The following is a 13,700-nucleotide window of genomic DNA, read 5'->3' as shown; positions in this document are numbered from 1 at the left end:
CATTGAACTAAAATTTTGCACAGCATAGTTTTATATAATAAAGAAACTATGTGCCAAATTTCATCAAAATCTGTGATGGTAAGGTCGGGATGATCTTTAAAATTGGTCCATTCACAGGGAATGACTCATAATTAAGGAGTATAATTCATGGGGAAATAAAACAGGTTTTTGCCAAACCGGTATTTTTAATCCTGTGCTAACCTATCAGTTACGAGTAGACTGGAGACTGATGGGTGAAAGGATCAGCGTCCTACTCAATGTTGCTTCAAATTCACATTCTCCCCAAAACTGAGCCGGGACGATCTTCGTACTCCGCAAGTATTTTGTCTCTAATGAAAAGAGGGCCAGCGGGGACAGTTTGCAAACAAGCGGGATCCACCTTCACATCCCAGTTTGATGCCCTTTAGCAGAGTCACTTCCACCTCGGAGTAAGAATGAATAACTTCTAAAGCTGAAATCGCGGCCTTAGAGAATCGATACTTTCTGCTTCTCGGGCGTCGGTGCATCCAGAATTCCTCAACAACGCCTACAGAGAAGGAGAGCCGGTCGGGCCTTTCCCAGACACTGTTCTCGAAGATTACCCGGAGCTTCCTCACCACCGCAGCCCCGTCGCCGGTGAGTCACGAGAGGCCTAGGCAGCACCGGACGAAGGCGGCGCCCCCTCGCTGCGCTTCCTCCTAAGCCAGGCCGTCTGTGACGTCGGCCGGGGGAAGAGCGGGCCTTCCTACTTTCCGGGATCCCGGGCAAGAAGGGGCTGCAAGGCTTCCTTTTCGCATATAGATTAAGCCTGGAGATTGAGGGGTGATAGGATCGGCGTCCCCTCCTTAATGTTACTTCAAATTCACTTTCATCCCCAAAATTGACCAGGGACGATCTTCGTACTCCGCGTGTATTTGTCGCTAGTGAAAAGAGATATACAGGGAGTTATGTGGCTTCCCACTCGCGAAGAATGAAAGCAATAATAATAATGATTATGATGATGATGATACATCACAGTCCCAAATGCTTGGGAAGTGTTCGACTTATGATATTGTGATATGAAATCCAGCATATAAATCTTGTTTGCTGTGCATTACTGTTTTTTGTGAAAATAATAATAATAATAATAATAATAATAATAATAATAATAATAATAATAAACAATAATAACAACAACAACAATAACAATTATCTTAGCCTCTGGCCAAGGAATGATTGTATGGCTGCTGTACGAATGGGTGCGATTGATTTTAATATACTGTAGCTAGGAATTTTAATAGTTATGTAATTCTTAATTTAATTGGGTTGATTTTCATTGTAACTTCTTGTTTTTTATATGTTGTAAGCCGCCCTGAGTGTTCAGAGAGGGGCAGCATAGAAATCAATCAATCAAATAACTAACTAGCTAGCTAGCTAACTAACTAACTAACTAACTAACGAGTTGGAAGAGACCTTGGAGGTCATCTAGTCCAACCCCCAACTCCGCTTCAGTTTAAAGAAGGCAGCATTTTGTTTTCTTTGTTTCTCTCCCCCCCAGCCCTTCAGATAAATGCTCTTTTTGCAGTGTAAAGACATTTTTATCACACTGCCTATGCAGTTGGCAAACATCCACATGAGTATCCACCGCAGTGCAGAGAGAAATAATTGAATTTAGAACACTTCCTAATTCCCCTCAGCAGCTAAAGGGTAGAGTTATAGTCCAATGTACATATTTGTTGATAATATTTGGGCTCCATGTTTTTGCTGCTTATGGATCGGATTGTCTGACTACCATTGCTGGGGAAGAAAAATCCCGTCTTTTAAGTACCTCTTTGCTACTACTTGATTGATTTCAGCATGTGGTAGCCCGACCGAACCGATGTATCTAATTTTTAGGAGCCCTGGAAAGCAATCCTGGTTTTTATTTGAGTGTTCATATATTTTAAGTTTCCTACCCGGCAGAATTCTCACTTGGTAACTTTAAGACTTGTGGACTTCGACTCCCATATATTGTACTTAAATTTCCTAAAATTATGGGAAATACAAACCGTGTTCTAACAATGTTGTCTATCGCAATTATAACTATTTCCATTGTTAGGAAGCGGATAAACAATTAGGAAGAAGTTGCCCTAAAATCATTATTTTGTTATAGATTTAAGAGATAAATGGCTAGTGAAAGGAAATATTCTATAGTTGCAAAACTAGCAATTCCCTACATCTGATAATAGCAAAAATTGATCCATTAACCATAAACAAGAATATCTGTAATGCACTGTTAACTGTGTTTTCAAATTCCATCATATAACATGAATTACTAGGAAGTGTGGTAGGTTAATCCAGACACACAGAATGGTTTTTAATTCTGATAACAATCTTTAATTTTGAGTTTCAGTGGGAAACTTAAGGCAACCAAGAGGACAGACCAAGAACATTTAATCTATCTACTTCAAAAGTAGTTACTCACTTTGATTCCTGATATACATACATACATCCTGATCCCTATATACATGCAGGGAATTAATATTTTCTTAATGCATTAGTGTTGTATCTTTATACTTTTAAACGTCAATAAACATTATTTTAAAAAGAAGGAATGCAAGAATGCCAGATGATTTCTAAAACCGCAAGTTCCGCATGCTGTATGAATTTTAACAGCTGATGTTTGGGAATTTTCAGCATTTTTTCCAACAGCTGTGCCACTGCAGCCATAATAGCAAGGTATCAAAAAGTGAATCAAAGGAAGATCTACACTTGGGGTCCCCAAACTTGGCAACTTTAAGATTTGTAGACTTCAACTCCTGGCTATGCTGGTTGGAGAATTCTGGGAGTTGAAGTCTACAAGTCTTAAAGTTGTCAAGTTTGGAGACCCTGTTTTAGAGTCTGAAAGTGCCATTCCGATCTCTAAAACAGAGTAGCACTCATCATAGTCATATCTTAGAACCATAACACAATCCATAGATCAGGATCTCAGGACACACTGAACAATTTATTCGCTAATACTGTAGGTCTGTAGAGAGGGCCAGAACGAAGTGCATATATTGAACATCTTAGCTGCACTTTCTCTGAGCATCCTTGGCTGGCCCCCATGGATGCTTATATAACCCCAGTAAAAGACACATTAGATTTAGGTCACTGTTTCTCAACCTTGGAAATTTTAAGGGTGTGGACTTCAAAATTCCCAGAATTACCCATGCTGTCTGTTCTCAAAGTTCCCACGGTTAGGAAACACTGGTTTACGTGGTTCCTATAAGGCACTACACGTCAGTTCTACTCAGAATAATATTTTGCCCTTTGAATCTTGATTTCTGCAAAATCCTTCTGGCTCAGTGTTTGGGTGGGGTTGGGTTTTTTTGCCAATACAGTATAGTTTTTTTCACCTACATTTGACACAGTAAAGTTTTTACCAATAATTTTTCAATGCCAAAGTGTTATTGAGAAAACATGTTGAGTTTAATGAAATCACATAGCTACAGTAGTACTGTTAGATGTCAGCAGTACGTGTGGCTATTTTTTTGAGTGCAATGTCTACTGCCTTTTTAAAGTTATTTTTCATGCATTTCCACAGAACATTTCCACTGAACAAACATCATAGCAATATGCAACACTTTCTCTCTCTCTTCTTCTTAGCAGGCAAGCATTTTGAAAAGAATGCTGACCAAAGATCTTTTGATCTTTGGTTAGTATTTGCAGGCAGGCAAACATCCAAAGAACCCACATTCAGCAGGAATTTGGCAATATTTAACTGTGAAGATAATAGTTGCCTTGAAAGATTACCAATAATACTTAAAGCAATACTGCTTTAAGTTTGGGGAGATCTTGGAAGCCAGGGAAAAACAGAGGCAACTGATTGGGTAAACTTTTGGAATTGTACTTTAAATCATCAGATTAATGATTGAAATCCTGCTGAGCCAAACAACCAAAGGTCTAGAACTTCTTTATTTAGCTGCTATTAAAGTCTGAAAGGATATCCAGTTTTGGCCAATTAAAGCTAACATTTGCATTTATTCCTTGATTGCCTTTGGAAAAGAAGACACAATGTCGTCTGCCAAAGTTGAATGTGTTGTGCCAGTGAACTGCAAGATTGGAGAATCGCCTGTATGGGAGGAAAAAGAAAATTCCCTTCTTTTTGTAGATATAACTGGCCAAAAGGTCTATCGGTGGAATTCTCTCACTAAAGAAGTACAAAATATTTCTGTGGGTAAGTAAAACTGTTTCATTTTAATAAGCCAAATGTTTACCTTTGTTCTTGAATATTTAATGTTCTACAGCTTAAGTGATAGAAACATGTTAATAGTTGAATGCCACTAAAAACCAGCATGGTATCATGGATGGAGATCAAGCTGGTTGTTGGAAAGTACTACACAATAACTTTCAAACGGAAGTTATCAAAGTTGTTAGGTATACAGTTATTATTTTTGTTACTACCTTTTCTTCTGAACAGAATAGAATTCAGTTCTTTACTGGTCTGTCCTAACCCCCTTACTATGGTTTCCAGATGCCCCAGTGAGCACTGTATCACTTCGTAAATCTGGTGGCTACATTATTACACTGGGAACCCAGTTTGCAGTTCTTGACTGGAAAAAGAAGTCCACTACCACCATTACTGATGTCGAGAAGGATAAACCCAACAACCGATTCAATGATGGAAAAGTGGATCCTGCAGGAAGACTACTTGCAGGTAACTAGCAGTAACTAGGTCTTAATTCAATCTATTAAAATTATTCATTTTTTTCTCAACAAATTGTATTCTTTGCAAGATGGTAGTTTCTTGTTCCGTGCAATAGGACCTTTATTTCTGCTGTTCCTTCCATAGGGAGGGCTGACTTGCTGAGGAGAAAATGAGATCCTATATTTATACTTCCATACCATGGGCTATTTGAGGAATGGAATGGGCAATGTATCTAAGTCAAATGTTGTGGCTTATGTACTTGCATCAGGCTATAAGACTCAGTCATAATGGAAGCATTTTAGGATAAATTGTGGGACATCCTTATGATATCACTGTGTTTTGCTGCAAATTTCATTGATCATCACACTGATGTTCAGGAGTTATATCAATCCTGCCCTTGTTATAGTTACTTGCAGTAGCGTGTGCATACAGTATGATCATATCTTCCTACCCAGTTCCAAGTGCTGGATATGTGTACATTTTCCTTTTGTCCACAAAAGCTTATTTTAACTGGGATAGCTTGTATTTTGGAATCAGTTGTTTTAATTTTAAATTCTTCCCAAAATATATATATTTTCAATTGGATTACTTCCATCACCACCAAAAATTTCAGCAAACAATATATTTTAAGGCATTAAATGGTTAATTTACAAAGTATTTGTAAATTGCACATGCACGAGCGTCCTCTTGCAAGATTTTGGTGATTGTTTGCTTTCTGCACATGCGTGGAAGCAAAATTGAATGAGGGGATGCGCTTGCATGCATAGCAAGTGCACATGCAAAATGTGATGATGTGCACACAGCTCACCTGTATGCAGGTAAGTGCAACCCGCCCCTGGTCAGAAGGTAGTAAAAGATGGGTCACATGACCCCCGGACATTGCAACCATAATAAATATCAGTCAGTTGGCAAGCATCGTATTATGGACAGGCCACTGGGAAGAAAAGAAACCGATTGGTCTCTGTGGTGCTTCATTATCTGAATTCTGCTAATTCTCTGTTTTTTGTAGGTACAATGTCTCAGGAGATTCGCCCTGCGGTCGTTGAGCGGCACCAGGGCTCGCTTTACACCCTCTTTCCCGACCATTCTGTGGTGAAACATTTTGAGAAGGTGGACATCTCCAACGGTTTGGATTGGTCTCTGGATCACAAAACCTTCTTCTACATCGACAGCCTTTCGTACCGCGTTGACGCCTTCGATTATGACCTGCAAGCTGGGAAGCTTTGTATGTCTATTTTCCATGTTTTGAAATGTTTTTCTAAACACCATTTTAAAATTGCTGCTTTTTCTCTCTCCCCCCACTCTTGGTGTAGTGGTTATTATTATTATTATTATTATTATTATTATTATTATTATTATTATTAATTGGATTTCTATGCCGCCAGACTTGAAACTGGAAGACTATGAGTTATAGTCTTAGGCCCATAACCACCAGGTGACTTTGGGCCAGTCACTCTCTGTTCTAGGAAAAAGGTGGCAGTGGTAAGGCACTTTTGAAATGTCATCAATGAAACTGTAGGGGCTAATTCAGGCTTTTGACAGGAATCAACACTGACTTGAGGGGATGTGCACACACATAACACACATTCCACTGTAGTAGAATGTCTAGAGTCACATGTCATTTTATATAAAATTCCAATGTTTAAAGCACAGCTTTAACTTTTATTGGGCATGTTAGAAAGGACTAGTTTCAGCAACATACTGTATTTTTTGGAGTATAAGACACACCTTTCCCCCTCCTAAAAGAGGCTGAAAATTTGGGTGCGTCTTACACTCTGAATATCTTTTCCAAAGCTTTCCCCCCCAGCCTTAGCGAGATGTTAACAATCTTCCCGGCTTGCAGGCTTTTTCATTGGTCCTCTCTCTGAAGGTTTTTTCCAGCCCTAAGTCTTTGCAGGCTTTTTTTCATTGCTACTCGCTCCAAATAAGGTTTTTTTAAAACCCTAATCAGGAGACAAAATAATGTGCTGAAGCTAACCTGACTAATGAATATCTGGTAGGTAGATTCCCCCCCCCCTTATTTTCCTCTCCAAAAACTAAGGTGCTTTCTTATATTCCGATGCATCTTATACTCTGAAAAATATGGTAGTTTTCTGTTCCCACAAGGATAGGGGATGCGATATAATCTGTGTGTATTAACACACCACTCTACAACACACATCACACAAAACACAATATTAACATAAAGCACAACATAACACACATCTGCTTGCAACTCTTAAGTCCAGAAGCGTGAAGTGACTGGTTCTAAAGCTTTCCCCAGCTGTGGTCATCCAGTTGCTCATGCACACAATGGCTTCACTTCAGTGGTAGCCACAGTATAATGTCATTGCAGGCATGCACACTTACACACAGTTGGAGAAGCCTTTGAAGCAACTATTCTGTACCTTTCAGAAGATTCAATGTTTTTATATTTTGAGGAGGAATGTTTCACTTACGCATTTGGTGATATTAAGATGCTTGGTACAGCCATGATAAAACATGCAATAAACAAAATATATCAATAAGCACTAATATCACTGGCTCTGGTTTCTTCCCTTTCAGAGTTGATAGCATCATGCCTGCTCTGTTTCTCCTCCCTTTTTGGCTACTGCTAAGCAGATCCAAAGTCTTCTTTTGCCATCTCTATCTTGTGATTGCTTGCAATTAGAACATTGTTCTGTTCTGTACCATAAAAGAAAAAATGTAAAGTAAAAAAAGCAAAACAAATGTACCGGTATAAATTATTCTGGGGAGAAAAAAACATCAAAAAATGAAGGGAAAAAACCCATCGTCTTTTAGGTGGGTGGGTTGGGAGTCTACTGTGTGAGACAGGAATCATATTTGTGGCCACCCAGAAGTGACCACTTTATAAGGGAGATGGCCAGCATCAGAATTAAACAAATAAACAAATAACATAGCTATGAGGAGAAAGCATTAATCTAGGTCAGTGATGGTGAACCTTTTTCAACTTGGGTGCCAAAAGGGGGTGCACAATAGCGCATGCATGCCCACACCCATAATGCAATGCCCTGCACATGTGCACACACACACCGCACTGCCACCTCGCACACACACACAGAGGTCTGGACTTCTAGTATGCCTGTCGGGCTGTTTTTTGCTCTTCACATGGTTCAGGAAAGCCTCCTGAGGCCTACGGATGGCGAAAAATGGCCCAACAGGCCAAATGGAAGTTCGGAAATGAAAGGAAGTGGAGCTGCCCTACTAATTATCTTCAGATAGTGGCAGTCAGGCCTTGCACACCTTGACCCATTTCTTCTGCAGCCAGGAAGGCTTTCTTGAATACCTGTGTAGCTGATAACAGAGCTCCGAATCAATCTAGAGCTCTGCTATGGGCTACACAGGCCTTCAAGAAGGCCTTCCTGGCTACGGAAGAAATGGGCCGAGATGTGAGAGGCCTGGGTGCAACTGTCAAAAGCCAAAGAAGTTCCTGAAGATCTCTGACAGTGAAAAGGAGGCTGAGGGTGAACACACGAGTGAACTTCCGGTTGGCCCATTGGGCCATTTTTGCCACAGGAAGAGCAAAATCAGCCTAAAAGAAGGCTGAAAATCAGCTGGAGCTGGCATAGGGCAATGCCTCATGTGCCCTCAGATAGGTCTCCGTGTGCCACCTATGGCATGCATGCCTCACTGATCTAGGTCTGCCCATCTCAGGAACATAGCCCTGCACAGCTCAATGTATCCACTTTCCTAGATACAGCACATCCATGCTAAATTTAACTTGATATCCAAAAGTATGTTTCTTATCCATATTTGTTTTACCAACTATGTACTGTAGTTCAGTTAATCTTATCCATTCAAGATAAATATACATGCTGGAAGATAATGTCAGTAATTCAGAGAAATTGACCTCTAGCCCTCCTTTTGCTACAATATTAAATTACAAATAAAAGCCTGGTTCCCTAAGACTCCGATTTACAGTTTAGAATATTCTCCAGCATGAACCCAAGATAAATAAATTGATGATGTTTTCCTTTGCATTTCTTCTTGTAAAAATATTACTTGGGAAACGTGTGGCTTAGCTTGTGACATGTTTCAATGGCTTTTTTCAGGCAACCGCAGGAGCATGTACAAAATGGAAAAGGAAGACTCCATTCCAGATGGGATGTGTATTGATACAGAAGGGAAGCTTTGGGTGGCGTGTTATGGTGGAGGACGGGTAATCCGCATAGATCCTGAAACAGGTTAGCAATTGTGGGGAGTGGGCTGAGGAATCCACTGAATCCAGATTTCTTCCCTGAGATCAAGCTGTTTGGTGTAAGGGATCTGGAGCAAACCCAATATGTGAGTTTTATTAGTTCCAGAAGATTCCTTTGCTCATGTAGAAATGGTTATACATTATAATGTATAAAAAAGTCTTACTGCATCTGAAATGCAAAGCAGGCCAAGCTTTAGTTTATGTGTCAATGTATTCAGAAAACCTTTGGTAACTGGTGAAACCTCTGTGATAATGTCATCCCACAAATGCCATGCCTTCCTGCATGGGATCCAGAAGCTAGATTTATGTGCAAAATGCCCTGGGTTCAATCCAGGGTACAACTTACCAGTGTGCATCACATCCCTTCATTCAATTTCACTTCCGCGCATGCTCGGAAGGTGGTTTCAGGCCAAAACACAGCCGAGGAGTTGTTCAGCTGTGCTTCAGAGGAAGAAATAAAGGTCAGTATTAACTCAAGGTTGGACAGGAGGGCTTTTTTCACAGTAGAGGACAAGGAGAAGCCAAACAAACAATAAAAAATTGCCAAAAATTGAACAACAACAAAAGATGGCGGCACGCACAGTCTGGCACAGACAGAACTGGATTGGTGACACCAAAATTACATCACCAGTGAGTCACTAGTGGTTTGGGCAATCTGGTCCGAACCCACACCTGGTTCAATCCTCTACATCGCCAGGTAAAAGGATCAAAGAATTTGAAAGTTCTCTCTGTGCCCAACACAATTCTATAGATTTTGCCAGATAGGTAAAAAAAACTTTGTATGTAGGTCTAATGACAATTTGCTGGGGCTAACTCACCATGGCCAACTCAATGCAGACAACTAGTCGTGTCCCAGCCAACTCATCCTGAAACAACTCACTGTGGGACAATAGAATATAATAAAATAGAATAACATAGAGTTACACCAATATCAAAGAAATGGTGGAATAGAATCATTAAAGGAAGGATGCAAAAGAAAGGACAGAGTAAAATATGAATGACCAAAATTAAACTTTATTCCTTTATTTTAAATAATTAAATTAAGTTTTTAAACTGTTCTATGGCAAGTTTTCCCATGGTGAATTGGCCATGGTCAGTTGGCCATGAGTTGGCTGTGGCAAGTTATCCCATTCTGTCATCTGGCATACAATCTTCACATCTTTCATAGTACAAGAACAACCAGACAGCTGCTTCAAAAGTCCTGTTTCCTACAAATTGTTCACATTTATGCACAATGCATCCAATAAGTATTTTGCCTTTGAAAAATTGCAAAGATTATCAATCTCTTTTTTTTCAGCATTTTGTTTCTTTAGGATAGTACATGTAACCTGCAGATTTGTATGCAGACTCCAGCCTGCCATTTCCAGCCCTCACTCCCTCATTTCTGGTGGATGGGTGTTTACTTTTTTCCCAAATGTAAGGAGAGAAATGTATTGGTTCCACTCTGCTGGTCTGCTGCCCTTTATTAAGGAAACAACCTGATTTGTTTTAACAGGAAAAAGAATTCAGACAGTAAAGCTGCCTATAGACAATACAACTTCCTGTTCTTTTGGTGGATCTGATTATTCAGAACTCTATGTCACTTCTGCTGGACTGGATGAAGCGTCTCTCATACGACAACCCCAGGCTGGTGGCGTTTTCAAGGTAATCAGAGAGCTGCAGTACATTTGAAATCATGATATCATCGATACAGTGATGGGGGGGCAGCGTTTGATTAATTTAACCTACGGGCATGGGGCGGGGTTCAATAAAGTCATGATGGCAGCTATTCTAATAATTTTTATCCTTCCCCTCCCCAGCATTGAGGTCCTTGGTACTCTCTGAGTTTGGTTGTTTTCTGCCAGACATTTCATTACAACTAGGTGTTCTTGTACATTGATGCAGAAGGCAGAGGGGAGAATACTGATAATATTACTAGTTGGGTTCTGAAACATCTACAAGAGAGCAACCAAGATGAGAGTCAAGGATCTCATAGTTCAACCCTGACTTACAAACATACTGCTCAAAAAAAAAAAGAACACTCAAATAGCACATCCTAGATCCGAATGAATGAAATATTCTCATTGAATACTTTGTTCTGTACAAAGTCGAATGTACACAAAAGCATGTGAAATTGATTGTCAATCAGTGTTGCTTCCTAAGTGGACAGTTTGATTTCACAGAGGTTTGATTTATTTGGTGTTATATTGTGTTGTTTAAGTGTCCCCTTTATTTTTTTTGAGCAGTGTATTTTCCTCTCTTGATCTCTGTTTTAACTGACTGGATTTAAGAGCTAAATTTTAAACATCTTAAAAAAACCAACCAAAGAGCATTCATTTTTTTTTTAAACGTACTTTAACAAGAGAAATTACAATATGATTTTTTTTAAAAATGTATGTAAAATGGAAGCAGATAGCAGAGTCAATGCTATCTCTTTTAATGCCTAACTTTGCTTTCTGGTTTAGTATTAGACTGGCTGATGGTTGTTTTGTTGGAGTTTTGGGTTATTTTGTGTGGCTCCTTTTTGTTTTGTTTTCTTTTTACTGTTTTATTGTCTCTTGTCCTTGGATGTAAGCCATACAATGTTATCTGGGAGTCAGAAACTCTGCAAATCTAATTAAACGAATCATGATATGCAGGCAAATATTTGCTTTTGAAATAAATGCTTTCAGTTTATTAGGAATGATGAGACAGTTTTGAAAGTATCATGTTCATATCCTCATTTTTAAAAAACAGATTACTGGCCTTGGGGTGAAAGGAATCCCACCATATTCCTATGCAGGATAATGCATACCCTTGAAGATGCAAATATCAAAACAAGGACAGAAGGAAATGATGGCATTGCAACACTGCACAGTTTATCTGTCTCGTTTTTTAGAAGCTATAAAAGGATGGTAGACCAAGGAATACTGGAAGAAATTCCCAAGCCATGAATTCAGATTTGAATTGTGCCCAATTTGATTTTTTATTATAGATGACTAAAAAAATATTTTTCCTTTCTGTTAAATCAATATTTTTAAATAAAGTTTCAAATATATGAATATTGTATGTGTGTGAATTTATCATCCACAAGTCTTTCTCCGCAGATTCACAAAGTTTATCTTCACAGCCTACTGGATCCTATCCAGTATCAACTATTTTCCCTCCCTTTTCATTGGCCATTCTTATAGCCAAGATGCTATATTTTTATTCTAGTAGAGATTTCTATAATCCCTCTGACCACAACATATAAGTGTTGGTCATGACCTATAAAGCCCTACATAGTTTAGGACCAGGTTACTTACAGGACTGTGTCCTGTCTCATGAATCCCAATGATTGGTTAGATCCCACAGAGTTGGCCTACTCCTGGTCCCATCAACTAGGCATAGAGCCTTCTCTGTGGCAGCCCCGGCCCTCTAGAATAAACTCCCCACAGAGATTCACACCGTCCCCACCCTTCTGGCCTTTTTTAAGTCTCTGAAAACTCATCTCTGTTGGCCAGCTTGGGACTGTTGAGTACAAATACTCTGCTTGTAACTTATCTTCACAATCTGGCTCAGAGCTCAGAGTCAGAATAATGGAGCATGGAATGCAGACAAAAGGAGCTACCCTTCTCCATTAGCCATCATCTGCCCCTTTCACTCTGGCACTCAAAAATGGTTATTATTGTGACCTGCCAGTGGCCAGCAGAACTGGCAAGCAGTTTTGGACAGTGAGGAGGTTGGGGAGGAACAGGGGCCAGTCCTGGAGTCTGTGAAAGGCTCTGCGTCAGAGGCAGAGATAGGGCCAGGGCAGTCTGACAGCTATCAGTTGCCTTTGAAGTCCGACAGCATTGAGGCAGATGAACAGCTGGAGCCTGTTCCCACTGTGTGTATGTGCAGAGTTCCAGATGCAGGAAACATCTGGAAGCCGTGAGTCTTTTGAGATTGGGCAGCATATAAGTCAAATTGAATAAGCAGCTAAAGAACAAGGGTCAACTTGGGAGTAAAGCTACAGGTGGACGATGAATGGCCCCGTCCCAGAGAGTATAAAAGAGGACTGAAAGAGGAGTGGAGTTTGCAGGACATAATTAGCTCATTTCTGCATTCTTGCCAAGTATTGCAGCAACTGAAAGGTATCAGACGGGCCACTCTCCAAGCCTGATAAAGGTCAGTAATTGTGAACTATCTTGAAAGACTGGGAGAGGAAAAACTTTGCTGGAGAGGAATTTACTGTAAATTAAATAAAAGAGATTTATTGGGACTCAGACTTGGCTTTGTGCTGCTGGGGAAGCCCAGGTGAGAACAATTACCTGCAGAGAATATGTGTCGCAAATGGGTCTCTTTGCTGACCATTTATAGGAGAGAGTTAAGAACATGCTGGCTGTAAAGATTCCACAATTCAAAATTCTTCCCCTGCCTCTTTTTTGTTTATGTTCTAGCAGTTACTCTCTATGGTCAGACAGCATCTCCTATGCTGGGGAACCACAAGAATAGAAATTTGAGCTTTCCTGGCTCATTTATAAAAAGGCTGATTAGTGCATTCACTGGGGACCCAAAGGGGGAGTTCCATGCTGGAGGTGGCTGCTGGATTGATGACCAAGTCCTCCCCCTTTGCTCTCTGCTCTGCAACCATCCTTCTTTTTGATTATCGTATTTATGGGTTCTCATTTCCTTTTTCATTGTTTGTTTTATTGTTCTATTATTTTACTTCTGCTTTGTTTACACTCTTTTCATTTCTTCCTTTTTATGCTTGTAATTTGCCTACAGCAGCCCCTTGGCGAGATAAGAGACAAATAAATTTAACAATATATAGATATATAACTACATATATACATACATACATAGTGTGTCTCCTTATTCTTCATTTACTTAGCTTTCTATTTTTTTATATAATGGTCTGGATGCTATGGTCATGTTTATCACATTTATTTTTCT

At 39.8% G+C, this 13,700-nt stretch overlaps 1 protein-coding gene across 1 annotated transcript; it reads left to right on the top strand.

The window, feature by feature from the left end:
* Positions 1–212: 212 nt before the first annotated feature.
* Positions 213–11,845, top strand: RGN (regucalcin). Its single transcript, XM_070750911.1, has 7 exons — positions 213–615; positions 3,986–4,156; positions 4,454–4,636; positions 5,637–5,852; positions 8,680–8,811; positions 10,321–10,469; positions 11,541–11,845. Exons 2-7 carry the CDS (start codon positions 3,994–3,996, stop codon positions 11,589–11,591), a joined length of 894 nt encoding a protein of 297 aa, XP_070607012.1. The 5' UTR covers positions 213–615; positions 3,986–3,993; the 3' UTR covers positions 11,592–11,845.
* Positions 11,846–13,700: the final 1,855 nt, after the last annotated feature.

This window comes from Erythrolamprus reginae, chromosome 4 (assembly GCF_031021105.1).
Source record: "Erythrolamprus reginae isolate rEryReg1 chromosome 4, rEryReg1.hap1, whole genome shotgun sequence".
Taxonomy (NCBI): Eukaryota; Metazoa; Chordata; class Lepidosauria; order Squamata; family Dipsadidae; genus Erythrolamprus; species Erythrolamprus reginae.
The sequence above is the reverse complement of the archived record's forward strand: the minus strand, read 5'-3'. Positions and strand labels throughout refer to the sequence as shown.